Source organism: Triturus cristatus, chromosome 11, assembly GCF_964204655.1.
Source record: "Triturus cristatus chromosome 11, aTriCri1.1, whole genome shotgun sequence".
NCBI lineage: Eukaryota > Metazoa > Chordata > Amphibia > Caudata > Salamandridae > Triturus > Triturus cristatus.
The window spans coordinates 292,646,691-292,674,391 of record NC_140594.1 but is presented as its reverse complement, the minus strand read 5'-3'; the positions used below and the strand labels follow the sequence as shown (position 1 = coordinate 292,674,391).

The 27,701-nt window shown below is 47.2% G+C and overlaps 1 protein-coding gene across 1 annotated transcript in view; it reads right to left on the bottom strand.

Moving 5' to 3' along the window:
* Positions 1–27,701, bottom strand: part of LOC146784075 (uncharacterized) — a 198,520-nt gene that overhangs the window by 155,366 nt on the left and 15,453 nt on the right. The window contains exon 2 of the mRNA XM_085633889.1: positions 154–352. Within this exon, the coding sequence (XP_085490015.1) occupies positions 154–352 (199 nt within the window). The remainder of the gene's footprint in view (positions 1–153; positions 353–27,701) is intronic.

Sequence of the window (27,701 nt, the reverse complement as noted above, 5' to 3'; positions counted from 1 at the left end):
TACCAAGAGTACATCTATGCTTTCGCTCCAATGTTGAAGAGCAGCGTTAAAATAGATCTACTTCCAGGAGGTGCAGAATTATGGGGCATCTTAAACAATTAAAATCCTGGCCCTGACCCCAAAGCCTCAACATGCCCTTCATGCAGCACTCACCTGCGAAGTCCAGTCCCTTGTCCACATGTTTGACGCGGTAGTGGGCTCGCAGGATGACTGGGTCCTGGTAGGCCTCAAAGACGCGGCAGAAGGGGCAGTGCATGTGTTGACCCTTGGCGTTGGAGCCACAGTGCTCATCCTGGCACAACGCGGGGTTGTAGGTGTGCTCCGTCCCTTTAATGCGCACGGATGGGTGAGCCTAAGAGAAGGTACAAGTAGTATGGTGAGAGGGCACAGCATAAACCATGACAAAGAACAAGAGATCATTTAACGTATCCAAGTGCCTCCTCAAGGACTTAAAAGCACATACACACACTGCCATACATGTGAACCGAGGACTCAGTAAATAGGGAATAAGCCATCTTAGAAAAGTAATAGAGGTTTGCAAAGAGTTGAATCCCATGGTAGCAGATTTTTTCCAAGGAGAGTGAATGTGATTGAAAAGAGTGTGACACCCCTTTAAATAAAAACAAGTTGACAAGGTATGTATGTTTCGGGGGCTTTATTTCGGCAGCAAAGGTTTGTAAAGTAAAGGAAGACAAAAGTTGTTCAAAGACAGGCAAAGGTGCCTCATAACAAAAGGAGAATGTACACTAGTATTTTTTCAAAGAAATAAAAAATGTAATGTATACCCTGTTGCCGCTAGGTGCCTGAAAATGTTATCTAATACAAGAACATTTGAGAGTTTATCAAGATGCAAACCAAGGTTGTCTATTAGATGAGGACACGGTTTGCCAATGCTGGCTAAGCAGAATTGCATAGGAAGCAGGTTCTTGCTAGCATCCTAATTTATTTCTGTTCTGCTTTTTCGTACAATACCATATAACGGCTAACTTGTTCCAATCGCTGGAATTTCTCAAGGTTTAGAAAGTGGTGGAATCTAACAATACAGGTGGTTGTCTTGTCGAAGGTACGTGAATATTTTAAGGTGGGTACAAAATACACTAGGGCCTGATTCCGATGTCGGCAGGAAGGGCTCCGACAGTTGGTTGGAGCCCTCCTGCCCACATCGGAACGTGCCATTCGGATTCCTTTGCGACCAAGCCATTCTGATGGGATCGGTCGGAAAGGAATCCAACTCGGAGAGCCAGTCCGCCATCCGGAAACCCTTCAGTACTTCCTCTTTCCGGCCGAGGGAGTACGATGGCAGTTTCCCACTGCCTTTTTGTGGCGGTCTTTCCGGCACAAAAAGGCAGTGGGAACTGTCTTTGGGGGCCCCTAGTAGGGCCCCCATGGGTGCTAGGCCGCCGAGTGGTGGCCTAGGAGGGCACCAATGGTGCCCCCCTGTTGATCCCTGCACCCGGTGGCAAGCACCTTGACCAGGTAGCAGGCACCTTGAGGTGCCTGCCACAGGGTGCAGGGATGAACTGCACCTCTGCAGTTAACAATGCATGCATGCATTCTGTTCGGAATGCATGCTCCCATTGTTAAGTATAGGATTGCGACCGATCCTACTTGCAGGTCTGTAACCGACGACAGGAGGTCAGTCGGTAACAGTTCCTGACCGATGTCGGACGGACTACGGTCTGTCTAACATTGGAATCGGGCCCAAAGTGAGATGGTGTTTCCCCAGGAGTTTAATCATTGGAGATGACAGTGTTCCATTTATTTCCTCGAGATTTCGGTAAGTTGTGTAAGGATTGTCCAAATCCTATTTATCAGTAGTGGACAATTCAAACATTTATACATGAATGCTTACAACATTAGAATCAGTCTTCTCAAAGCGTCAGTCATAGGGAATGGAGTTTTTCTGGGATTGCATCCTTTCATTTTCGTAGCTGTCATTACCTGGAGCAGACAGTGAACTGGGCTTCACCCTAAGCCCATGAACAGGAAGAGGGCTGGTGGCTATGAGGTATTTAAATATGGGTCCTTGAGCAATAAAGGCATTATCATTAGTATCCTGTGATGTAATTTACCACTAATTCTTAGGGCGATCAATGCTATTACACTCCAACAGAATGCTTAGGTAATAGCTTTAGAAACTTAGCGCTCCAGTGTTCGAGAAGACTTGCGGTCAACTTGGTAGGGTTTAGAAACTCAAGACATAGCAAATAACTCTCAATAAACCTCATTGTCCAGCTAGCACTATACCTTCAAAGTGGAGCAGAGCATCTATTTATAAGTAAGTAAAATAAAGAGCAATTAAAATTTAGATTCAAATATCGAAAAAGAGGTTAATACCATCTGCAGCCAAAATACAGCTCAAAGGTGCTAGATATATTGTCTTTTAAAAATACTCTGACAAAGGAATATCAAGTAAAAAACATCAACAACAAAAATATGGAGTTAGCATACTTTGTATGTAAGCTACAAAAATATTGAGAACATTGTTTGTGGAACAGAATATTGTTGAAAACGATAGCATTATATATAATGTAGTTAAAATATTATATTAAAGTTGAAAATAATAATACATTTAAAAATGACATTAGTACCAAAAAAACAAAGATAATTTAAATAAAAAATATAAAATATTTAAATTCATAAACAATTTATAACTAGAAAAGTATTAAAAAAATAATCCAAAATAAACAATAGCAGAGAAATTGTTGGACTTTGAAGGAGTGAGATTTATTATTCTAACTTCAATGTAAGTAAAAATAGGGAAAGTATTGGACTTTGGATGGGTTAGATTTACTATTCCCACTCAAACCTAAGCAACAGTAGGGAAAGTGTTTCACTTTAGCGGGATTAGTTTTACTATTCTTGTTTCTAATCTAACCAACAATGGTGAAAGTTTTGGACTTCAGATGGGTTACGTTTCCTATTCCCACTCCTATCTGAATAACAGTACGGAAAGTACTGCATTTCAAAGGGGTTAGATATACATTCCAATGCCTATACTTAAAAAAACATTGAATACATTGCAAAATAAAAATGTGTTAACAGATTTATTATAAAATATACATTCATGATAGATAAATAAAATTTAAATGGAAGAAATACAAATTGAACATTAGAAAAGTACACCTAAAAAAATATGTAACAAATGAAAATATTTTAAATAAATAGATTTCCTTCAATTATAACAAAAAAAACCAATGTCTTTGCAATGAAACATAATTAATATTACATTAATCATCAAATAAAACAATTACATCTTAAACAAATAAATATAAAACTCTTACACAACTTTACAATTGTGTATAAATAGACACACACATAGGGGCCGATTCCGATCCTGTATTTTTTTTTCCCGTACGACTCGTATCCGTATTTTTTTATGTACGAATCGTACAAGTACCGTAAAAACGGTGAAGTACGATTCGTACGGGAAAAATACATACGAATCGCCTCGGGAAAAGTCTACGAGACGTCCCCGGACAGTTTTACGTACGAGTCGTAAAACTGAAGTCCGAGCGCACAAGTCCGATCCGTACCGGCATTCCGAATGCACAAGCGTATGGAAAACGTCCCGTACGGAGCGAACTGTGTACGACCCCTACCCCGGGTACACTTGTGCCCGGGGTACGAGTCGTACGGCCCCCCCACCCCATCCCCGTATGTATGCGCCGTACCCCCAGCCCCCCGTATGTACGGGCCGTACCCCCAGCCCCCCGTATGTACGCACCGTACACCCAGCCCCCCGTATGTACGTGCCGTACCCCCAGCCCCGTATGTACACGCCGTACCCCCAGCCCCCCGTATGTACGCGCCGTATCCCCAGCCCCCCGTATGTACGCGCCGTACAGCGCATACATACGGGGGGGCTGGGGGTACAGCGCGTACATATGGGGCTGGGGGTACAGCACGTACATACGGGGGGCTGGGGGTACGGTCCGTACATATGCAATGTTGGGGTACGCACCGTACATGATGACACGTACGATGTGGGTGATGGCGTGTACAGCGCGTACCAGGCCCCCTTTTCCTCGTGCATCGCGGCATAAAAATATAGCCGTGCGGAGTGCTGTGGGTACGAATCGTACTTGCTGGTCCGTAAAACGCTGCCTGACTCCGTGCGGACGTCGCGTACGCGCTGTCCAGGATCGGAATTGTATGTATTTTTTAGCCGTACGGTGTTTTTTACGATTCGTACGGAAATGGTATTTCTGTACGAATCGTACTTGCTGGTTTGTATGGTGGAATTCCCGGGTACGAGTCGTACGGAGAAAACGCTCCGTACGACCATTTGTACCCGGGTTTTACAGGATCGGAATCGGCACCATAGTGTAAAAATAAACTGATCAAGGAATTTATAATTAATTAAACAACAAATAATTAAAATAACAATCAATTAAATCATTTGCATAAGTATTAAATAATTGAATTAACATAAAAATCTGTAAAAATAAACCATAATTTATATGTGAATTAATTTACTTCCCTAATCCCCTACAAAACCAACTATTAAAATGTGCAAATTAATTTTTTTCAATGTACATTAAAAATTACAAACTATCCTAAAATAATTACAATTAAAATCTATTGTAGAATTTACATAATTACCAATTATTTAACTTAAAAAGGTAATTAAAAGTAATAATTTATATTTTAAATAACGTCCCAGCCTAATCCCCTACAAACCCAACAAGCTGCTACAAAATTTAAAATGACTAAATGCATTTTTTTTTTTAAATCAGATGAAAAAGTGCAAACAAAACTAAAGAAATAAAAAACACATATTGGCATAGTACTAATACCTAATAATATATTAAGTAATATATAGTAAATTAAAGAACAATATTGCATACAACTATATTAAAGAAAACTATACTCTGTAAAATGATATTTAAAAAAACTATATTATATCCCTAAAAAAACAATACTCTTATCTTCTATATTCTGTGCCACAGTTATTTTGACATGATATTCTTGGTGAAATACCACATATGTGACAAATGTTATCCTATGCAGCTGTTCTGAGGTGGACTTGAAGAACTCATCAGATCTTGTACAAATATGTTTACAGTCTTTAAAGTTCAAGTGAACACAGCTAAGGTGCAATCCAGGCATACAATATACAATGTAGAACATCACCTAGTAAGGGACCCTTCCTAGATAAGGAGCCCTGCATTGATCCTATTTTCCTAGTAAAGTAGCCCTGCTGCTAGCAAAGTAGCTGTGTAGTCACTGTATTTGCCAAGTAAGGTTGTACACCCGCAGTCACTGTATTTGCCTAGTAAGGTTGTACACCTGCAGTCACTGTATTTGCCTAGTAAGAGAGCCTTGCAATCATCTTATTACCATAGTTAGAAAGCCGTATCCACCAGCTCAGTTGGTACACAGCCACACACTGCAATAAATCCCATCACACCTTGTATTTTTCAATAAATCCATCTGTAAGGACAGGAGGTAAAGTATTGTAGAAACAAGTGTATTCCTCTCTTCATAGCACAAGTGGCTTCAATCAAAGCTTAACTCCTTAAGTCACATCACAATACTCATACTATTCGTTTCCCAAGTTACCATCCAGCCGAAACACTAACTACACATTCTACTCAACACTTCTCACTCACCCTTTCAAGATAGTTAAAATAAGGAAAGGAAATGTCACTAATGGGTTATAATAAACCATTAATACATTTCAAAATCATTTTCCCCTCCTGGGTCATGCACAAACTGATCACTGCACACAGGCACAGTACGTTAGGTGATCCATTTTCATTCCGCCTTGGACACTTAAGTCAGAGCCACAAATATTCTCACTTGTGCCTTTAAGTCCCCTATTATTTTTTTTACTTCTAGTAGTTTGATCTCTTCAGTTTGAGCCACATTTTAACTAAGCCTTCCAGTTTCTTAGGGCCTGATTATGAGTGTGACAGTACTCCTGTGGGCATGCCACTACTGTGGCCATGAAGCTGTGGTGAGCCCGTCCTCTGGATTATGACTTTAAACCATGGCGGGCGGGCGGTGCTGCGTCAGTCTCACCGCAGTGGCTGTTTAAGTCACATAGGCGAGCCTTAACAGCAGACCGCCGCCGTGACAGCTCCTGCAGCATGTTCCTGCATGGCGTGGCATGCACCATGTTGTGCAAGCCATACCGTGCAGGAACGGGGTGCAATTCCAGGGGCACACATGTGCCCTCCTGCTTGCACCCCCAGACCCAGAAGTGCTTACTTCCATGTTCGCCACCCTTTTCATGGCAAGGCGGTGGAAATGAAAGTCGGAATATTTTTGGCGGTGCCACATCGGCACCGCCAGCATATTCCTGCCCCTGTCCGCTCCGCCGCGGGTTCCTGGATTCCGCCGGCGGTCCTGTGGCTGTCTGGTCGCTGCTCTCCAAATAAGGCGGGTGCACTTGCAGGGGTGGGGGTGGTCGGACCGGCACCGTGAGTACGGCGGTCCTCAGAGCGCCATACTTGTAATACTGCCCTTACTCTCTATACAAGAATGGCCTTGACAATGGTTAATTTAACAAACAACAAGATGATGGACGGAGTGCTGACATTTTCCAACCACTCACAGATCTGGGTTACTCCATTGTTCTTTTGCTCACTATGCCACCCCAGTTTGGACCCAGCGTTATGCAAATCAGTCTTGACCATGTTCCTCATGGGAACAGTCCAGCCCAAACTGCCAGGCCAGGTCCTCCCGGACCAGAGACAAGCATTCTGGGATCAGTTTCGGGGTTTCACCCCTCATCAGCCAGGCATGCTTGAATCCAGTGGCACAGCAAACAAGGGACCCACATCTGGGCATACCCTTGGCCACTTAGGACAAACATAGTAAACACAACAAGATGATAAACGGAGTGTTGAAACCTTTCAACCACTCACCCCCCATCACAGATCTGAGTTTAATCCATCATTCCTTTGCTCACTATGCCACCCCAGTTTGGACCCAGCCTTATGCAACTCAGTCTTGACCCTGTTCTTCACGAGAACAGTGCAGTCGGAACTGCCAGGTCAGGTCCTCCTAGACCGGAAATAAGCAAACTGGGGTGGTGTAGTGAGCAAAAGAATGATGGATTTAACCCACATCTCTTGATTGGGGTGAATGTTTGATTCATTCAGCACTCCATTCATCATTTGTTACTGCAGCACTTTTCACCTAAGTGGGATCGGCATGCCCAGACGTAGGTCCCTTGCTCGCTGTGCCACTGGATTCAAGCTAGCCTAGCTGATGAGGGGTGTTACCCCGAAACTGGTCCCAGGATGCTTGTTTAAGGTCCAGGAAGGACGTGGCTTGGCATCTCGGACTAGACTGTTCTCCTACAAGGAACAGGGTCAAGAATGATCTGCATATGCCTGGGTCTAACCTGGGGTGGTGCAGTGAGCAAAAGAACAATGGATTTTAAAGCCAGATTTCTTGACTGGGGGTGAATGTCTGATTCATTCAGCATTCCATCCATAATTTGTTACCGCAGCAATGGTTAATTTAAGCCAAAACATTTCTTAAAACTAGCATTAATGAACCTGTTCCATTTATATTTGTCTAGCATCGAACACCACCCTTATGATTTCCCTCCACAAAAACGTGACCATTTTTTCACTAACTTAAAGAGTAAATCTAACCTATTTGTACACAGTGAGTTCTCCTTCGGCCAGTTTGTGATTAGATCCATAGTTCAGCATACTTTTCATGGGCATGGTTAATTTTATCCAATAGCTTGTTTCTGTTTTCCAATGTGGTCTATATTTTTGCATCCAAACCTGACGTAACTTAGTCCAGCAACATGAAAAGAGCCATGCAGATACCTACACAAACAACTTTTTAAAGTCTTCTACACCCGTTTTAAACCTCTCAAACCAGACTTGGCTGAGTCACTCTGCATGTAGACCTTTTACCTGCTGATGATATAAGTAAATTAATTAAAGTTGATATACTCCTGAAGAAATCCAAACGTTATTATTATGCCAAATGACCTCCATTATCCTTTACCTATTGTTCACGATGCCTTTCCTTGTGAACAAATCCCCTTCAAAAGATCCTTTCCAATCATGGTAGTAACCTGTTCCACTAATCTCACGTTGAATCCCAGACGGTGGTAATCTACAAAATATAACATTTAAGAATACTTTGGTGCAACATCTAGAGTCACACAGGCTCTGCCTGCTACTTCCAGACACATTTCCCACCACTGCCTTTCGAGAGAATGAGTCACAATGGATGTTGGCAGAACATGTCCATATGCCTTGTCGCCTACAGCACATGGAGTGCAAGCTTCCGGACCTCCGGCCATCGAACTCGTATTCTATGTAACATAGGATAATCACACATGAACTCTGTTGCTTTGTTATAAGCCAGCATCTTTTTTTCTACCCACATCAGCCACCCGTATTAATTGTTGGTCTATACTACTACACAAAGTAGCCAATGAGGTTACTGGATGGGGGCTTTTACTCAGGAGACGTGTCTGGAATGAGTGGATATTGACTATTCATTTTTTACACTTCCTCACTACTCCACTGGGAAGCAGGGTTAGAATGTGGCTGTACCTCGCAAAACATACACAAGTCAGTACTCTCTAAAACCGCTTGGCAATTCTTGGAAGACATCTTTCGTACATTTAGGCCCTCATTCTGAGTGACCTGTTAATTCCAGTTACCAGACCCATAGGAATTATGAATTCAGCAGGCACACACTGCTGCTCAGTGGTATGCAACCCGGAGGCAAAGTCTATAAGTACTGGGGCAAAAATGCAGGAATTGGCATGCTAAGTAAGATTTTCACTGTATTTCCCAAAATTCATAATCCCTATTATCCTCCAGCCCCTAGAATTACTGGGAGAAACGGGAAATAACAGGGATAGTTACAGGCTCATAATGAGGGCCTTAGTTGTAAACACATCTGCGGAAGGTGCTTGGTTTGTGCTCATGATATGGTCTCCTATAGAAATGCTTGAATGCCTAGGAGTACACCATGGAATATTTTCCATTTACTAAACATTTTCCATTCAGTATCTTTGTGGGCCTTTCTGATTTCTAAGTGTGTACCTCTGTGGCATGAGAAACCCGGATATAAACACAGTATTTTATGAGGGAATGGATGACTCATGAATTTTTTTTCTGTAGAAACAGTCAAAAATTGGAAAACCATTACCAAGTCTACCGTACTTTCAACAACAGATAAGCCAAATTTAAATATATGTCAACAAAAGAGATTGAAAGGTTTTTGATGAACTGTCAAAGAAAGAGTTCTTTCCTTTATCATATTTGTAAATATGTGTGATGCATTAGTTTCCAATTAAACTACTGCTTCTGTAGTGCTTTACATACTATAAATGTATATGTAAAAGATTTGAATAATCAGTGGAAGGATGAGGAGCACACACGCATGGCCTTGTGGCTTCGGTGGAGTGGTCTCCTTTGCGATTTATGACTTTAAAAGACGAGAACTAAGGGCAGTCCAGCTAGCCTTTCAGTTTCTTCCTTCCATTGATCTACTCAAAATACATCCTTTTGAGGATGCACAACACTAGGGCAATGCATTACTACTACAAGTGTGGAGGAACCACATCCAGGTTCCTATAGAAACAAGCATAGACAATTTAATGCTGGTATCTGGCAAGGTACATCACTTCATCAGTGGTTCTCTCATAGTTCATTAGAGCAGGAAGGCACAGAAGCTTTTCAAACATCTCATGGGCATTTGGTTTGACGAGAAGCTCATATTTGACAGTCAAATCACTGCTCTGGCAGGGAAATGCTTTGGGATCTTAAAGAACCTCAAAACAATCTGCTTCCTGCCAAAATCTGCAAAAAAAAGCAGTAGTCGAGGTACTGGCTATGGCCAAGCTGGACTACTCCAATGTCCTGTATCTTGGGGTGTCATAGAACCGGCTGAAGAGACTTCAGCGAGTGCAGAGTGCGGTGGCTCGCCTTCTGTTGGATCTCCCCAGATGGGCTTTCATGGGAGCCGCGGCTCCAAGCTGCACTGACTTCCTCTGACGCAGAGACTTTCCTTCTAAGCCTTGTGCTACTCAAGGCCTTTGGGAGCAAGGACCCACGGTATCTGCATTACTTTATCAAGCCTTCCATCCCCTCTAGGAGCCTCAGATACTCTGGGGCCTTGCTGGTTAGCATCCCCAAAGTGAATAGCTCATTCAGGTACCTAGCGCCAAAACATTGGCACTCTCTTTCTCTCTCAGCTCGTCAGGCCCCATCGGTATCTCTCTTCCGTAAAAAAAAGAAAAAATTGGTTATTCAGATCGGACTGATTTTACGATAAATCAGATGTGCACTGGACCTCCCGGAGCTGGACTTTAGCCCTGGGACACTTCAGTCGAGGTAGCCATGCACTCTACTAGCCGCATTAAGATTATTATTATTTTTTTTTTTATAAACATTTTTATTGGCATTTTTGGTTTACTGCTACACACAGAGTAAAACAACCAAACAAACAGGTCAGTACTGAGCACCACACCCACCCCGCCCGCCCTCCGCCCCCACCCCTCTCTCATCACACAGGAAGTCTGTTTCGGACTTATGCTGCGGGTGGCACCAGCGTCTTCAGTATACACCACTGTCCGTGCCCTAGGGCTGTACACGTCATCCATGAACCATGCCGGCCCCCTCCACTCCACCGCCCCACAAGGGTCCCCCCTCCAGGCCATGATACCTTCGCCATCGGGACCACACCCTGGTGAATTTTTTGGGGCAGCCTCGTGCTTTGTACGTGACCCTTTCGGCCGCCATGTAGACGTCAAGACCACTCCTCCACTCCTCCAATCGGGGTGGCGAGGGCGCCCCCCCAGTATTTTGCTACGTCCCTCTTTGCCACCACCAGGGCCAGCACCAGGAAAGTCAACAGCGGGCGGGGGAGATCCACATCATGTGTCATACCCAGTAACACTAACTTGGGGTCCTCCTGCAGTGGCACCTCCAGCACCTTACTCAGTTCCCCTAGGATCCCCTGCCAGTACCCCTGAATCTGCGGGCAAAGCCAAAGTACATGATAGAAATTCCCTCCCTCCCTTCCGCACCTCAGACACGACGTGTCCCCTACCCGTCCCATTTTGAACAGTCGGAGTCTATCAAAGTATGTTCTATGCAGAATATTGAATTGGATCAGCCGCAGCCGGGACTTAATCGCCACCTCTCGTGGGTGCATGAGAACTGTATCCCAGTCCACCTCGTCCATCTCACCCACGTCCGCCTCCCAGGTTGCCCGAAGCGCCCCCATATTATCAGGCATATTGTTCATGAGGGTCCGATATGTGAGGGACACCGCCCTTTCCACCATGTGTTCCTGCAACAGTCTCCCCTCTAGTGGTGCGTATTCGGGAAGAGAAGCCGTCTGTATCCCCTCTGCCTGCCAAGCATGTTTCAGTTGCGCGTACTTATAGTACTGCGTGGGGAGCAATCCAAATTCCCTGCGGAGCACCGAAAAGGACTTCGGCTCCCCCCTCACTAGCACGTCTCCCAGTGTCGATACCCCGATGTTATCCCAGTGCGTGAACCCCCTCAACTTGTTCAGTTCTGGTAGCCACGTGCAGCGCCATAAGGGCGTCTGTCTACTTAGTTTCCTGTCCCAGCCAATCTCCCGGGTCGACCTTTTCCAAATCGCCAGGGTGATTTTAGTGGCCATCAGTAACCGTCCCGTACCCTTGCCACCATATAAGTAATAATGATACGAGTGGGCGCCCATGACATGTCTTTCCAAAGCAAACGTCGGGTGCATTGCCGGGGCGTGAAGCCAGTCATTAATGTATACCAGGTGTTCCGCCCAGTAGTAGGCCTCGATGTTGGGAAGCGAGATCCCCCCGCTATACTGGTGCCTCTGCAGGGTCTTTATCGCCACCCTGGGTTGTCTACCGAGCCAGAGAAAGCTACGTAGTTCCGAATCAATTTCTCGAAAGACCCGCCTAAGAACCGGATAATATTCATTCTGGAACGCATACAGGAACCTGGGCAGCGTTATCATTTTAAACATGGCTGCACGCCCCAGTAGCGTAAGCGGTAGCCGACGCCATCTTTGCGCATCCTCCACGAAATTGGTCAGAACCCTCTCAATATTCCTGTCGTAGGAGACAGTCCGGTCTAGTGTTATAAACACTCCAAGATATTGAAACACCTCCGTCGTCGCCTGGAGCCTGTCTGGGAGACACGGCCAGTCCTCCCGCCCCTCCGGGGCATATAGCACCGACTTATGCCAGTTCACCCTGTAACCCGAGTGGGCACCATATCGCTCTAGCTCTGAGAAGATTAAAGGGATTGTCGTGTCGGGGTGTGTAACATAAAGAAGGACGTCGTCCGCATAGAGAGATATTTTTTCCTCCAGGTCATCTAGCGGACCCTTCCGAAAACCTCGGATCTCCAGGTGTTGTCTGACCCGCGCAGCCAGCACTTCTATCGTCAACGTGAAGAGCAGGGGGGACAACGGACATCCCTGCCGCGTACCCCTGCAGATAGGGAATTCCCCCGATGTAACCCCATTTACCCTCACCCGCGCACTCGGGTCCGTATACAGTAGTCGCACCCATTGGCGGAAGACAGGTCTGAATCCCAGACGCCCCATGACTCCCTCTAGGAAGGGCCAATGCACCGCATCGAACGCCTTTTCCACATCCAAGGAGAGAAACCAATGAGGGTCCCGTCGGCCACTCACCACCTGTTCTACCCACCTTGCATCCCTCTCTTTTCTACTGAGCCACGCCAATAGCTTGCCCGACTTATCACCGACGTCATATAAATGGTGGAGCATTGCCAACGCCTGTTTTTTGGCTTCTCCCGTAGCCAGATCCCGGTACTGCCGCTGAACGTCAAGCAACCGGCGCAGTGTTTCCCGTGCCGGGTCCGCGAGGTACTCCCTGTCCAACTGAAGTATGTGGCTCTCCAGCGCCTGTAGCTCTTTGCCGTTCCCTATTTTCCTCTGCAATCCTAACCTGGACTCTACCCCGCATGACCGCCTTCATAGATTCCCAGAGGGTCACCGGCGACGACACCGAGCCCACATTGTCGGCTAGGCAGACTCTAACATCCGCCCGAATGCCCTTCAGCACCTTCGAATTCTGGAGGTCCCATGCTGAGACTCGCCACTGCCCCCTCCCCGGTACCCGGGGGGCCATTGTCACCAGAAGGGGAGAATGATCTGACAGGCCCCGTGCTTTATATTCAGCTCGAACACCCTCATTCAACATGTGACGCGCCATGAAGATATAGTCCAACCGGGAATACACCCTGTGGGCCCCCGAGAAAAAGGAGTACTCCCGCCGTGTCGGGTGTAACCAACGCCACACGTCCGTCAGACCTAGAGTCTCCATCGTGGCGGCGAGGGCCGTCAGAGGCCGGTCCCTTCCCCTATCGCCCGTCCTGTCCAATGTCGGGGCCAGTACATCATTAAAGTCGCCCCCAAGCACTTGCACCGTGTCTGATGTGGCAAGCAGTATTTCCGCCACGCCTTTTAATGTGGACACCTGAAGCTTAGGTGGAGCATAGACCGACACTAACGTGTACTCCTTTCGGCGCCACACTCCCCGGACCCCCACGTAAGTCCCCAGTGAGTCCGTCCATGTCTGTGTCACTCGAAACGGGTGTGTTTTTCGGACCAGTATCGCCACCCCTCTCGAACCCTGGGTAAAGCCCACATGCGCTAGACCCGTGTAGTGACCCCGGGCTAGGAATCCACATTTAGTCCCCATAAGGTGCGTTTCCTGTAATAACGCTACGTCTGGGCCTGCCTTCCTAATGTATGCGTTTATCAGGCCTCTCTTAATTTTGTTACCAAGCCCATTGACATTCCACGTTAGGATTGAGAGCCCTTCCTCTGCTACACCCTGTGTTACCGTCGTGGCAGGCATTGCAACTCCATCCGCGTGTACTGTCTCGGGGGCACCTCGCTGGCGGTCAAGCCCCGTGGTGTGTCGTGCGTGCCTGTAGTGACCTGTCCCCAACCCCTTCCCGCCCAACCATCCCCAACCGTCCCGTCCCCCCCCTCCCGTCCCCAAACAACCCCAAACTGGAAATCCCCAACACTCCCCCGCTCCCACCCCCTCCCCACCTCCCCCCCCCACCAGTCCCATTTCCCACAAACACAGGACTGCTGGCGGAGTAGGCCTGTCGCCCTCCCTCGCTATCCCACCCGTCGTTAACCTATCCCGTGCCCTCTATGGGAACAACACTAGAACAGTCCGAGTCTGCCCGACCTGAGAGCACCATACATCAACGACCAAATGAGAAGACTAACAAAAGATATACACAAGAAAGAAAAAAAGAAAAGGGGGGGGGGGTGTGACCACTTGCGTGCTCCATCAGGCAAAAGTTGCATTCAAGATTGTCCGGTCCAGTCTCTCTAAGGAGTGGGAGTCTTGGGTTTCAGGCCTCCGCTCCTCCGTAGGATCGGGTGCATCCCGCTCTAGATCTCGGATCGCTACTTCCAGCGGGTGTATGGAGCTCTGCGCCGACCCTCCTTGTCCCGGCCCGTGGGCCGTATCCTCAACGTCCTCCTCCGAACTGCCACTCCCCGCCAGGCAACTAAAGCGAGATCCCGGCACTCCAGCCCCTCCGGATGACGGGGAGTCCCTCTTGCGGCGTCGTGGCGAACCACCTTCCGAGCAGGGCGTTTTACGCAACCTCTTCCCAGTTCTCCGCCCCGACTGTCCCCGGGTCTGCCTGAGCGTCGGCTCCTTGGGACGTGCGCCACTGCCACCCGGCCGCTCCCGGCCCTCCTCCCTGTCGGCGGGCCGTCGGTTCGTCGTCGGTCGTGCCTCCAGCCACTGCCAGGCCTCCTCCGGATGAGTGAAGAAATGCGTACCACCATCATAGATCACCTTTAGCTTTGCCGGGAAAAGCAGCATGTAGGTAAGGCGGAGTTCTCTTAGTTTCGCTTTGACCGCGTCAAAGGCTCTCCTCTGTTTTTACACCTCCTGACTGTAGTCCGGGAATATCATAATGCTCGTGTTTTCTATCCGGAGCGCCCCCTTTTTCCGGGCCTCCCGCAGGATCAGATCCCTGTCTGCAAAATTGAGGAACCGGGCAATGACGGGACGCGGCCGCGCCCCCACCGGCGGCTTCACCAGGAGCGCCCTATGTGCCCTTTCAATCATAAAGCAGTTCGAGAATGGGGCCTGCGGGAACGTGTTCGTCAGCCAGGTGCGGAGAAACAACGCCATGTCCGATCCCTCAATGCCTTCCCTAAAGCCCACAAAGCGGAGGTTGTTGCGTCTCGCCCTGTTTTCCGCGTCATCCACCTTCCAGAGTAGTTGTCGGTGCGATGCCTGCAGTTCCGCCACATCTCTGCGGAGATGGGTGATGGTATCCTCAGCCTCACTGATCCGGGTTTCGGCCGTCTGCACCCTCTCCGACAAGTTGCGGAAGTCCTGACTCAGTAGCGTGACTTCGGAGCCCACCTCACCGATCTTAACCTCCAGCGCCGCCCTGGACTCCTGAATGTCCGTCCTGGAGGCTTGTATGGCCTCCATCAGCAGTTCCGTGTCCGAACGCGCCGCCGGGGGGAGAGGCGGTGCCCCCGTTTGCATCCGGGTGAGGGTATAGTCGTCCATAGTCCCCTGCCGGGCAGGTTTCTCAGGCGGGGCCTTCTTCCCCATCTCCGGCCTTGAAATCCGGTCCCCAACGGGCCCCCGGTCAGCAATCCGCCTCTTGGTCTCTGGGGGGGCTGCGCCGTCCTCCTCCTCCCCCGCAGGATCTCGCCGCAACGTCCACTCCACCCGGCGGCGCCGCGCTCCGCGGGCCTAACGGTGGCGGGCCGGTCCCCGCAGGGCCCCCCGGTAGATTGGGTTTTGCCGCCGCTGGCGGGACCCCTGTCGCACAGTCAGGCGCAGCTGCCGCTCGTGCCGGTGGGGGGGAAGGAGGGAGGGGGGAACAAGAGCCCAGCCGCGCCGCTCCGGGCCGGGTAGAGATGTGCCCAGGGCCTACCAAGGCCTGTTCCTCAGTGTCGCGGGCCTTCCTCCAGCCGGAGCCTCTGATGGCCGCAGGACCGGATGTCCAACCGAGTGTCCCCCGTCGCGTATCCTCAAGGGCGCCGTACCTGAAGCGGCCGGCGTAATGCAGTGGTGCGCCTGACGGATCGATCGCCCCGCTCCTCACCTCACAGGCCTGCCATGTCCCCCCGCAGCGGCACTCCGATGCGGGCAAAGTCCAAATCTCGGCGGAGCACCGAGGGGAGGCGACACTCGTCCCAGCCCCCCCGCTCCAGCCCGTCACTTCTTACCCGTGCAGGCGAGCCCCCACCAGTGCATTCAGGGCATCCAGGCTACCTCTCGCCGGTCGGCGCCGCACTCCGTTTGGCCGCAGCTCCGTCCCCTAGATCGCGGGGGCCGCCGCCATCTTGCCGCCTCCTGGCCTCGCTCACTCCTCGGGCAGCGCCGCGCGGGATCCGGCTACCAGTCGCTCCGCAGGTCGTCCCCCCGCCACCGTGAATGCCTCCGGTCCCGGGGCATGGGATTCCCGAGTCCTGCAGACTGCCAGATTGAGGTAAATCGCCGGATTCAGAGCAGCTCTGTCAGAGCTCTCGCGAAGCACGTCTTACTCGGCCATGTCGTCGGCCATGCTCCCCATTAATATTATTATTATATAAGGCGAGAGCCTCTTTCCCAGCACACCATTTGTTTCCATGTGTGCTGATATGGGGTGGCAAGCAACTGCACACAATTTATGTGTCACATGAAGTGAGTACATCTATAATGGTTGGCCGTGGCTTCAGGTTTTGGAACTTGAAATGTGTACATTATTATCTGCTTTACTGAGAAACATAAGACATATATAAACACCTCCAGAGTACATTTTCATGAATGCGTCGTAACCAGCAGTTCCATAGTGTAATAAAAACATAACGTGGTGATGTGTGCTTTGTGCAAACGTGCTGCTTGATCTGAAAATAAAACTGAATGTACTCCTGTGATAATGCTAATTTTGCTCTCTGGCGCCATGTTCTTCTCTGCTGTCAGTGCTTAATTTGTAGAAGAGTAAGTACTGGTGCCCAAAGTTCTGCTCGAAGCCCACGGCTGGCACTACTGAATGTCAGAGGTGCCGAATACTAATGCTACTTAGCCTTGATTTCACCTCATGCCTCTTTCATCCACCATCAGACACTCTCTTTCTCTTTATCGCACTCTTTCAGGTTCTTTTCATCTATGCTTTCGTTCTCTGTCACTGTTTTTCCATCCCTCTCTTCCTCCTTCTGTCCCCTTTCTGTGTTTTTCTCTCTGTTGCTCTGGGTCAAAATCTAATAAGAAAAAACGAGGCTCCACCTAACAGCACTGGCTTAAATTAAGTACTGTCTATTTTAATTCTTTCTCTGCCACGGTATGAGTGGTTGATGTGGAAGTTGAACGTTGTGTAGCAGTGTGTTACCAGATGTTCCGTGGCACGGGACAATCGCACATGCAGATTTTATTTTGTTAGATTCAATGGCGGCCGGCACGGCTCGTGGGTAGCGGGGCGGGTGCGACGGAGGGGGGGGGGGGGCAGGGGGGAGTGTCGCGGATCACACACAAAGAAAAAACGTACCTTCCTGCTGTGTCCCGGATTTCTGCTCCTGCGCTCGTCTTCCAGGAACAGGAAGCACCCGGCACACAGGCTCCCCTGACCAATCACAACACTTCAAAGCAGCGTTGTGATTGGTATGAGCGCAGTGACACGGCGCTCAGCCAGGGGCTGTAGGGGTGGGCATGTACTCCTTGCAGGCTGTAATACGGCCTGCATGAAGAATATGGAAAGCGCATGGCTGTTTTGGGTGGCCTAAGAGGGCCGACCAAACAGTCACTGCGCACTTAGGAAGGTTGTACCCTCCTCCCCTGCTCTTCAGCCCCGCCCGCCCCCTCATGCAAGCTGCCGCAGCAGGAAGAAAGATAAAATGATAATACCATTACGTTATTATCGTTTTATTTTTTCCTTTCTTTTCCTGCTTGAAGGCAGTGGGGCGATGCTCCTCTGTCGTAGCAGAGGAGCAGCCACTGGTTATTTTATTTGGGGTAGAGGAATAGGGGAGGAGACTTAAAGCACTACATACCACCACACAGTTGCCTTAGGGTGCTTCTACCAAACTGCTTCCTCGGGACAGACAACGCTACTTGAGAATTCCCCCCCAAAAAAGCAAACCTTACTTAAACTCCCAGCAAATAGCTATTCTTTTTTCAGTTTCATTCACACAATTTCCTGGTGGATGGTGGGAAAGCTTTCATTATGGAATTTGACATCGTCCCACTGGCTACACTGAATTGGATTTTCCAAATCTGTAAGCATGTTGGCTCTGTTGGTGTGTATGTGTGGTTTAGTTTGGTAGTTCTATGATTGTGTTGTTTCTTTACATGACTGCTACAAAATATCTACGTGCATTCTGGCTTAGCATTTATATAGAGCATTGCTACAAATTGGGTGGTGTCGATGAGCAGCGAAACCACTGGATTTTATTGTTATGGTATAGATTTTTGTTTTTTACCCATACCACTGAAAACATTACAACCAATCTTATTTCGGGCATTACCATTACTGTGAGTACTGCAGGTGACATGTACTGCCTGCTAAAGCCCCATCACAAAAAACAGGCCATGGTTGCCTCAAGGTGTTCGTAATATTGATGCAAGAATAGAAAGAAAAATGTGCAACTTATTTTGACACAAGATCCACAAACCGGTGCTGTGGTGTCATGGGGCCTCAGTGCAGGAGCAGAACCGCCCCGCTCCTGTACCGCCAAAACTGTGTACGAACCGCTCGCTAGATCAGTAGTTTTCTCCTTGGTTGGCAGGCGGTTCTTTGGCATTCCCAAGGCGCTGCCAATGAAATAGGTGCCTCAATGGGAACGTCAAAGGCAGTACCTGCACGGCATGGACTGCTGCATTCCATGCCGTGCAGTTACTAGGGTGCATGCACACGGCAACTGCACGTGCATCCACATGGCGTGAGGCACCAAGTGGCCCTGCAGGTCCTCCTTTGTTTCCTCTCCACCACAGTTTTCATGGCGGGCTCACCGCCATGAAAACCGTGGTGGAGAGGAAACTCGTAATATGCTTGGCGGGACCCAGATTGCAGACTCAGGACTGCCAAGCAACGGCCAGGCAACGACGATTCCCTGGTGGTTGAGGCGGTCCCAGGGTGGCCTCACTGCCCTAGTCGTAATAGGGCAGTTGGGAGACCGCCTCCGTGAGTCTGGCGGTCTGTGGATCACCAGACTCATAATAAGGCCCTTAGACTGAAGGGTGTACGAGCTGGAAGCGCTATATTATTGCTACAATACAATACAATAACAACAGCTTTCAAACTCCGCACGCAATGGAGTTAAACTCATGGTATTATCAATCCCTCGCTGGGCACTCGGTCCTCAGGCGCCCTCTGACACGACTAATGTCGTTTTCCAATTGAATCTGTGAGTTTTTATTGCACATTTTGCAGAAAATGTTACTCTGAGGTATGTGCGAAAAATCAGGGGTGGAGGGTGTGACGCTTTGTGGAGATATATAAAAAGTGCACATCGTCGTAGTGGCAACCCAACATTCTCAGGTTCCTTTCTAGACACAGCCTTGTAGCTTCTCACAGCAGGAAGCCCCTGGGCTCTCTGCAATCTAGAGCACCCACAACATAGGCACAAGGAAATGTGACATCTCTGCATCAGATCGTCATCAGCCTTCCTGCAATAATCAGAGACAGAAAAGGAAAGGACCAGCCGAGATCCTTCCACACATTGAAGAATAGAAATTTCAGTCCAAACCCTCGCACTTACCATCCAGCAAAACTTCAGTGCTCAAGAACAGGGCCGGCCTGGGGAATCAAAAGCAGCCCTGGCCAAAATGCTCACACAAGCCCCGCTCCCTTCCTGTTCTCACTGTATCTCTGTTTCCATCCGTTCATTCTATCACTACTTCTCCGTCTTTGACCTCTCACTATCCCCATCCCTCTGTGAGCTCTCACTACTTCCTCCCTTTCTCTCCCCTTCTCTCCCTCTAAGCCCCTGTGCCCTGCTGCAGTTAATCTCGGGGAGCTACGGAAAGTGACAGGCACCAGCTGCGGCACTGGACATTCAAAACCGGCCTCCAATAGCTCCAGCCTACCGGGGAAATGCCAGATGAAATACAAATCCAGTCCGGCCCTGCTAAGGAAAAACAACTAATCAGCACCCCCTTCCTATCAAGGCCCTTACTGAAATTCCAAGGAGAGTCCTGTATTCAAGCTCCCTACCTTTAGAGTTTGGTCTCCACCATCAAGCCACAGAAATGCAGGAAAAACACTTCCACTTTCTCACCCCCATCCTTTGCCATACTAAAGTAGAGGCATTCATAATAGACCCCGCTGTTCTTTGCTAATTAATACTGTGACTTAAACTTAATGGGTGAACATCATAAAGCACACACTCCAGCATTTTAAGTATCTCTTTTTCGGTGTTGCATTATTTACCCTGATTATATAATCACATGTTGTTGATATGATCATGAGGTTGCTGCTTCTCTTGAGTCCAACCTAAAGCTCTCAATATTTCCCTAAGTACATGGCTAGGCATTACTTTACACCTCCAATACCTGAGCAAACCAGCTGTCCTTGCTAAAGCAGTGGTCTAGCAGCGGACAGACTGTCCGCCGGATTCTTGTGCCTACCAAATTTACCTAATACAGCAATATCTCTCATACAAATAATGTTTCTTTCTACAGTCTTGCATCCTCAGAATGCATGCTATTTCAGAAAGTCTCCACAATATGCCTACAAGCCCTGCATGAGACAGTGACCTTGACTTAAAACTTCTGATTGTTGGCTATCCTTTTTCTTTCAAATTACTCCATCCTGCCTTTCCATGCTCTGCATACATCCTCTCTCTGAGCATAGCCTAATCTAAGCCAAATGCATGTATGCCTTAAACACTGTTACTGTCCACACCTCAAAGATCACAACCTCTCCTTTAAAAGTCATGCTTCTGCAACCTATCAATAACTAATCTCCTGTAGCTCATCTATTAATACCGCCAATCGTTTATTTGCTTTTTTTTTTGTCGCAGAGTTTTATATAGCGCGAACTTGACCCGAGTCCAATCAGGTATCAGAGCGCTTTACATAGCACCAGTTACTTTACATGAAGACACACATTCATTTTTTTTTTTTTAGGCACGGGGAGATTAAGTGATTTGCCCAGAATCACAGGATGTTTTAGCGTCATTACCGAGACTCAAACCCAGTTCCCCCAGGTCCGAGGTCGAGCGCCCTAGCCGTTAGGCCAACTCCTCCTTCCAGCTCTTTCTTCATGCTCATCCATTCTCCATAACAAATATTTGTGTTATTAAGATGTCTGGCCATGCATAGGTTGCTTTACTGGTGTGTGTTGCTAAGCCAAAACCAAGTTTCGGTATTGTCTGAGAGCTGTTGAGGTTTTGGGATAGTCACCACTTTTGTGTGTCCCAGTTTTTCTTTATGTGTATGTCTATACTGGTAAGGACTTCACCGTTCTGGAGATAAATGGAAATGAATGAGTTTCTGGAGTGCCCAGTAGGCGTGGGACCATCTCTGAGTGCCAGGAATATCTCTTAGCTACGCATTAAAATTATGCCTGGACACAGTTAAGGGACACCATGGCATCAGCAGATCCCCAAACCAACCCACACATAGTTGAGATGTTCCCTGGCACCGGGAAGCCCCTGGCGTAAGTCAGCATCACTTTCCAATAAACTGCATCTCAGACATTACAAACGTTGTCAAAGCCAACAGGTCTCGCCTTTGTGAAACGAGGGCTGAACTGATAGCTTTACCAATGTTTTTCTGCAAAGCATTGTTTAAATGATTTAAAATAATTCAACTTTTCAAAATACTGGAGGAAAAGCAAACACACATTTTAGGGTATAGCAAAACACTACAGTGAATTCATCGTTTTCAATTTTTTCATAAATGGGATGGTTTGTTTTTCAAATACTTTTCAATTAGGAAACGCCAAACAGAAATTAAAAACAATAAGGAAGCTTCAGAATGTAAAGAGAAATGCTTCCCAAGGCCTAATTTACTTTCCACAGGATTCAGCCATTTCCTCCTCTGCACCTACCTTGGGAGCAGGTTTGTGGGCCTCTAGCAGTGTCAATCTAAGAAAAGTGTCTTTCTGTCTCACACGGATGCAGAGTGATTGCAGCAGCAGCCCCATTCCCCAACGCCATGAAGGCATGAAAGCCTTTGTGTGCATTAATTCACATACCCCACTCCCACTATGGAACACCTACCTCCTGTTAATTTAATTGACTACATCAGGTCATAGCTTTATTGGGAGAACAGGTGCAGAGGCAGTGGGGCTCTGCGGCCTGGGAGGCCACAGTAAGCCTGATTATTGCTGTATTTTAGAACTGAAACAGCAGTTGAGGGGCCTATTTCCTACCTTGCACTGGGGCCCATGGCAAACTGGATACACTGCTGTACCACGTACAAAGTGAAATAAATGCATGTAATAGTTTCCTTAAGAGTACAAGACTAATAACAGCCAACAGTAACCACTGTTATAAAAATCAGGACTAACCCCGTGTTACAGAGCAGCGTTCTGTGTTGCAAAAAGCACTCCAACGCCTTGTCTAGGGTAGTACGCACTATATAAATGCAATTACAATACAATATATAACTCCCTGACCCACTCTAATACTAAAACACACTGCGGTCAGGCAGTCCATTGTAGTTCATACCATGGATGTCATTTGGGGGTCGCCAGGGGTCTTAGCTGCAACCCCTGGCTTGACCCCTGGCACTATCTCTGCGGTCCTTAGCCATGGAGGTATCAAAATCAGTGCCAAGATCCTACGCATTCCTCATTTGCTGTCCATTTTTCATTATAGTGAATAATTTTCTATTATTCTATTATTATAATATTCTATTATTCACTTATAAGTATAAGAAAGAATGGAGCACACTTTGCTGGAATGCAACTTAGTGGCAGCTAAGTGGTTAGTAAAAATGGTTTTAAATGCATGTTGTACATGCTTGCGGGTGAGAGTGTTTATGTGAGAAAGAGTGTCTGTATGTGGAAGCATGTGTATTTCAGTGAAGGTGAGTTAGTGTCAGTGACAGGTAGTGAGTGAGATTGTGTGAGATTAAGGGCATTATTACGAGTTTGCCGGTCTTCCTGTAGCACCGCTGCAGTCCCAGAAAGACCATCAAGCCCACGGAAAAACTGCCTGTCGGATAACAACTGGAATCCAGGGCTGGAGGTGCAGCGGCAGCGGTGTCACGGCGGCCGGAATGTTTGGATCATAAGAGAGCCTAAAAAGCATACCGCCGCCATGACCGTGCCTCCAGCATGTCCATGCGCCGTGTGGCATGCACAATGTCATGCATGCCGCACAGTGCACGCATGACCATGCACTTGGGGGGGGCGAGGGGGGGCATATCATGTACATCGGCACCGCCACAATTACTGCCTGCTTTCTCCACCACCACAGGATCCCGGATCCTGGCAGTGCCGGGCGTCTAATGTCAGCACCACCATTGTAATTGAGTGCGAGGCCCGGCAAAATGGCAGCAGTCAGACCGCCATTCATGGGTAACTACTCGTAATTAGGTCTTAAGTGTCTGTAAGTATGTGAGAATGAGTGAGCAAGATTAAGAGTGAATGCAAGTGAGTGAGAATGAATAGGAATGGGTGTAAGGAGATTTAAGAGTGTGAGTGAGAATTAATGAATGAGAATGAGTGTCAAAGAAGGAGTATGAGTGAGTGAATGTAAGTGTGAGTGAGCATGTGATGTGATGCTTGAGAGTTTGTGATTGATCCTGGTGTGCTGAAGGTAATTAATGTCTTACAGAGACCCCCATGGCAAAATACTGACGCTGGAAAACTTGAGGCAATTCTTAGCATGACAGACACCATGACAAAATAATGATACTGGCACACTAAAGGTACTTCATGACAATTAGGGCACCTGCGGAAACATACTGGCATACTTGTGTAAATTCTTGGCAGGTGGACACCAGTGGCAAAATGCTAGAACACTTGAGGTCATTCTTGACATAAGGGAGGATGGCAAACGTGACAAAATGGTGACCCTCACTTAATGAGGTCGCTTTTGACATATGCGTCACCTGTGGTATATGGATGGCATAAAATATGCCAGAATTTTGTGTCATTGTTTTTTATATAAGGTGGCACCAATAGCATATTGTGGTATCCATGACATAAGGCTGGCGCTGGCACAATGGAGGTAATTTATGACATATTGGAGCACCCATAGCATAATTTGAAAAACATGGCATGCTAGCTTCGCTCTCTCACTACAAATCAGGGCAAGTATTATGCCTCAGAACTTTCAAAGATCAAGTCAGCACCCTAGTATAGGTGGTATCTAAAATATACATTTTTCTGTATTATGTTGTTATACTAATCATACCGTTATTAGGGAACTTCAGTGATGTAAATTGTTGTGAAGTTCAGGTCATGTGACATGCCTTCCTGGAAAAATAATATGGTGAAGGGTCATATAATGTCACTTTCTGTGATGTCATTACGGTCAAAGGGTATATGATGTCACTCCCACTACCCCAGGCGTTTTGGTGATTCAATGCCCATGGTTCATACAGGCTGCATATTATTTCCCTTATACTGCTCAACACTCTTACTTACACTCACATTAAGACAAATGTGCTACAGGTCTTGTCCATGACCCAATACTGTAACGGTCCACAGCAATAAACCACCCAACACCAAATGAACAGGCATAGAACAACTGAAGAGATCTGCCCCATGCCACTGACCAAAGAAGGACTTTAATTTAGTCCTCCTGTCTATAGTTTGCAGATGGTTTTCTGTTATGACGTATTTTGTTTGTATGTCAAAAATCTAATAAATACATACAAAAAATCCACCTGTGCATGCCCCAAGAAGCTACATATCACAACTGCTTCTTGATATCTCACAATGACAATCACACATTAACTAAGTCCATCCCAACAGATCTCTCCCCCATTTCTCCCTCCAACCTATGTCAGCTCAGGACCAGAAACTTTAAATAAAATATCTCAGAATGGACAACCCAATGCAGTAACTAGCTAAGTAGACTATGATCATAAGAGATACAATTGAGGGACCTGCAAATCTGTACAAAGCTGCCAGCTTATTGAAGCCATAAACTGCCCACCTCTCGTTCACAGTTCTTCATCCATCACTCTGCTAAGCACTGCATTCCAAAACATGATGGCTACACCTTGGTGGCCATTGTGCACAAAATGGAAACCATTTCCACATAAGATCACAACAAAGGCAACACATACCCGATCACACTGCTCACACAGTGTAGGGTGCTAATCATATAGACAAGTGCTTCACCACCCCACATAATGGTAGTGAGCGCTATACAAATGTTGCAATACAATACCTTCCCCAGACCCCTAAAGTAACCATTAGCACTCTAAAGTTACATTTTTGTGGTCATTGAGGGGGAGAAGTAGCTAGGCAGTTCCTTGACTAATAAAATAAAAGACAAGTGGATGTAATGTAGCTGGTTATCATTGCTAGGTGAGGGCAGCACATTTGGCATACCCCACAGCACAGGCAACTACACGTCTGCTCTGCCCATATCCATTCTACACCACAGGTTGTGCCCCTCCCAGTTCTTCCTTGGGAGAGGGATCAGTTAAACGTGATGTTTTCAGCCAACAGGCACTGGCAAAGCCAATAGGTCTCGGCAAAGCACAAGCTATTGACTTTGTCAATGTCAATGTCTTTTAGCCAGGTCGGACAGCCCTGCAGGAATTTAAAAACATGACCAGCAGATTGTATAGATCATAAACCAATGGGCATCTACCCCAAAGGGTAGTTTCCCAAACAGACCGAGAGAATCGTCTACACATCACTTGCGTGTTGAGAAAAACCTTACATGTGACTTCCTCTGATCCAACCCTGCATGGCAAGCAACAATGGTTAAGGGAGTGCATGGGTGACAGGAAAAGTAATGACAGCGGGAGGAGAGGCAAGTGACAACTCGCCATGTGGAGAAAAGAGGAATTGGCAGAGCGACTCGATTCACAGTGAAACTGGTCCCTGAAGTCCTCTTATTCAGCTTTTAGTGAAAAAAACACAGTTGAAATTAATATGAAGGGATTCAATGAATAGTATGTTTTAACAGTTTTTGCAGTTCGCTAAGGCAAAGCCTTGACAAATGTCAGTCTACTGATGGTACAGGTCAGCCAACATGGCAACAGGAGTGAGGCAACACGGAAAACGGGTGGGAGGTAAGAAGCAAACACAACAGTGGAGGTAGACAACTTACAGATGGACAGGGGAGTAATATTTTACAGAGCCAACAACAAAAGATGCACTCTGTAGAGCTCATCGGCAAAAAGATAAAATTGGCTCTAAAAAATGCAAGCAGTCTAAGGACACAAGTACTTGGGCCATGCTCCAGGGGTCGGACCACACAGAAGAAGAGGAAGTGGCGACTGCAGCACTGAGCAAGGTGATGGCAGGATGATGCTATCCAATAGTAAGTAATGCGTGGCACCCAAGCCCACTGTATAGTAAACAAAATGCCTCAAAGAGACAGTGCATGGCTGTCTAGCCGAGACCTAAAAATGAGCCACCAATCGACATGTAGTTCATCAGGCAGTCATATACATCAATGCATCGGAATACAGAGGAAACCAAAATCTTGTATGAACGAGTATGCCTTTTTCTGGATAGGAAGGAAAACATGGCATGTGGGTGGACTAGGTCAGAAATTGAGGTTCAATAATGCAAAACGGATGTATGTCTACAGGAAGGAGGGGTGAGGCGATGTAAGCATGCTTGGGATTTGAATTGCACTGGAGTGAGGTCTCTTCCGCGATCTTCAGAAGTGAGTGAGGTTTGCTAGTTTAGGGGAAAGGGTAAGTGTAACCATAGCCTCATAGCTTGCAATTTAATTACAGTTTAATTGATTGGTTTCCTTACGGTGATTGCTAAGAGAGATGCCCCAGCCAAAATTGCTTTTAAGTGAATAGATACCCTGGTATTAAGCCTTTGAATGCAGACCTTCATACAAATCAGCAGCCAGAAGTTGCTTAGCTCGTATGACGAGGTCTAAAGAGAGTGAAACGTGTTAGAAGTTGCATTTATAAGATTGGCAACTAGTGACGAACTACAACAATTGGAATGTAAGATGAGGACTGTGCATCTGGAAACTAAAAAACAGGTTAATTGTGCACTACCTCACAGGAGGGGAGTAACTGAAAGACAATTGTAGTTCCTGATTTAGGGGAGGAGATGTAGTTTAACAACCACAACTGCCGTCTTTGGAACTGGGAAACCAGGCTCAAGTCCCAGTGTCAACTCAACATCCTGAGACTCTGGGCAAATCAATGGCCATCGCATATTACATGCCTGAAAAAAGAAATTAATCTGACTTTGAATAATGTAATTTTGTGCTCATGTGAAGCGCTCAAATGCCCAGGGGCAAAATTCATGCTATATAAAATTGCAAATTAATAAATAAATAAATAACGTGAGAGTGGCCTTGCTTGTATCTTATTAAAAAGTTGAAGTCTGAAATCAAAGATTTGCAGTCAACAGTCCCTGTTTAGCATAAAAATAAAATATCATCAACAAACCCGAAAGGGAGAGAGATTGAAGTGGTAATTAGTAAACCTGTGAATCACACCCCTCTGTGGAGAGATGGAATGTCTACACGGGTGTTACCTACGCCACGGTGACCGTCACAAGGTCAGGCGAGTCTACACTGTAGGTTTCTGCTCCTTTCCTCTGTGCCACAATTCTACTTCTAGGTGACCT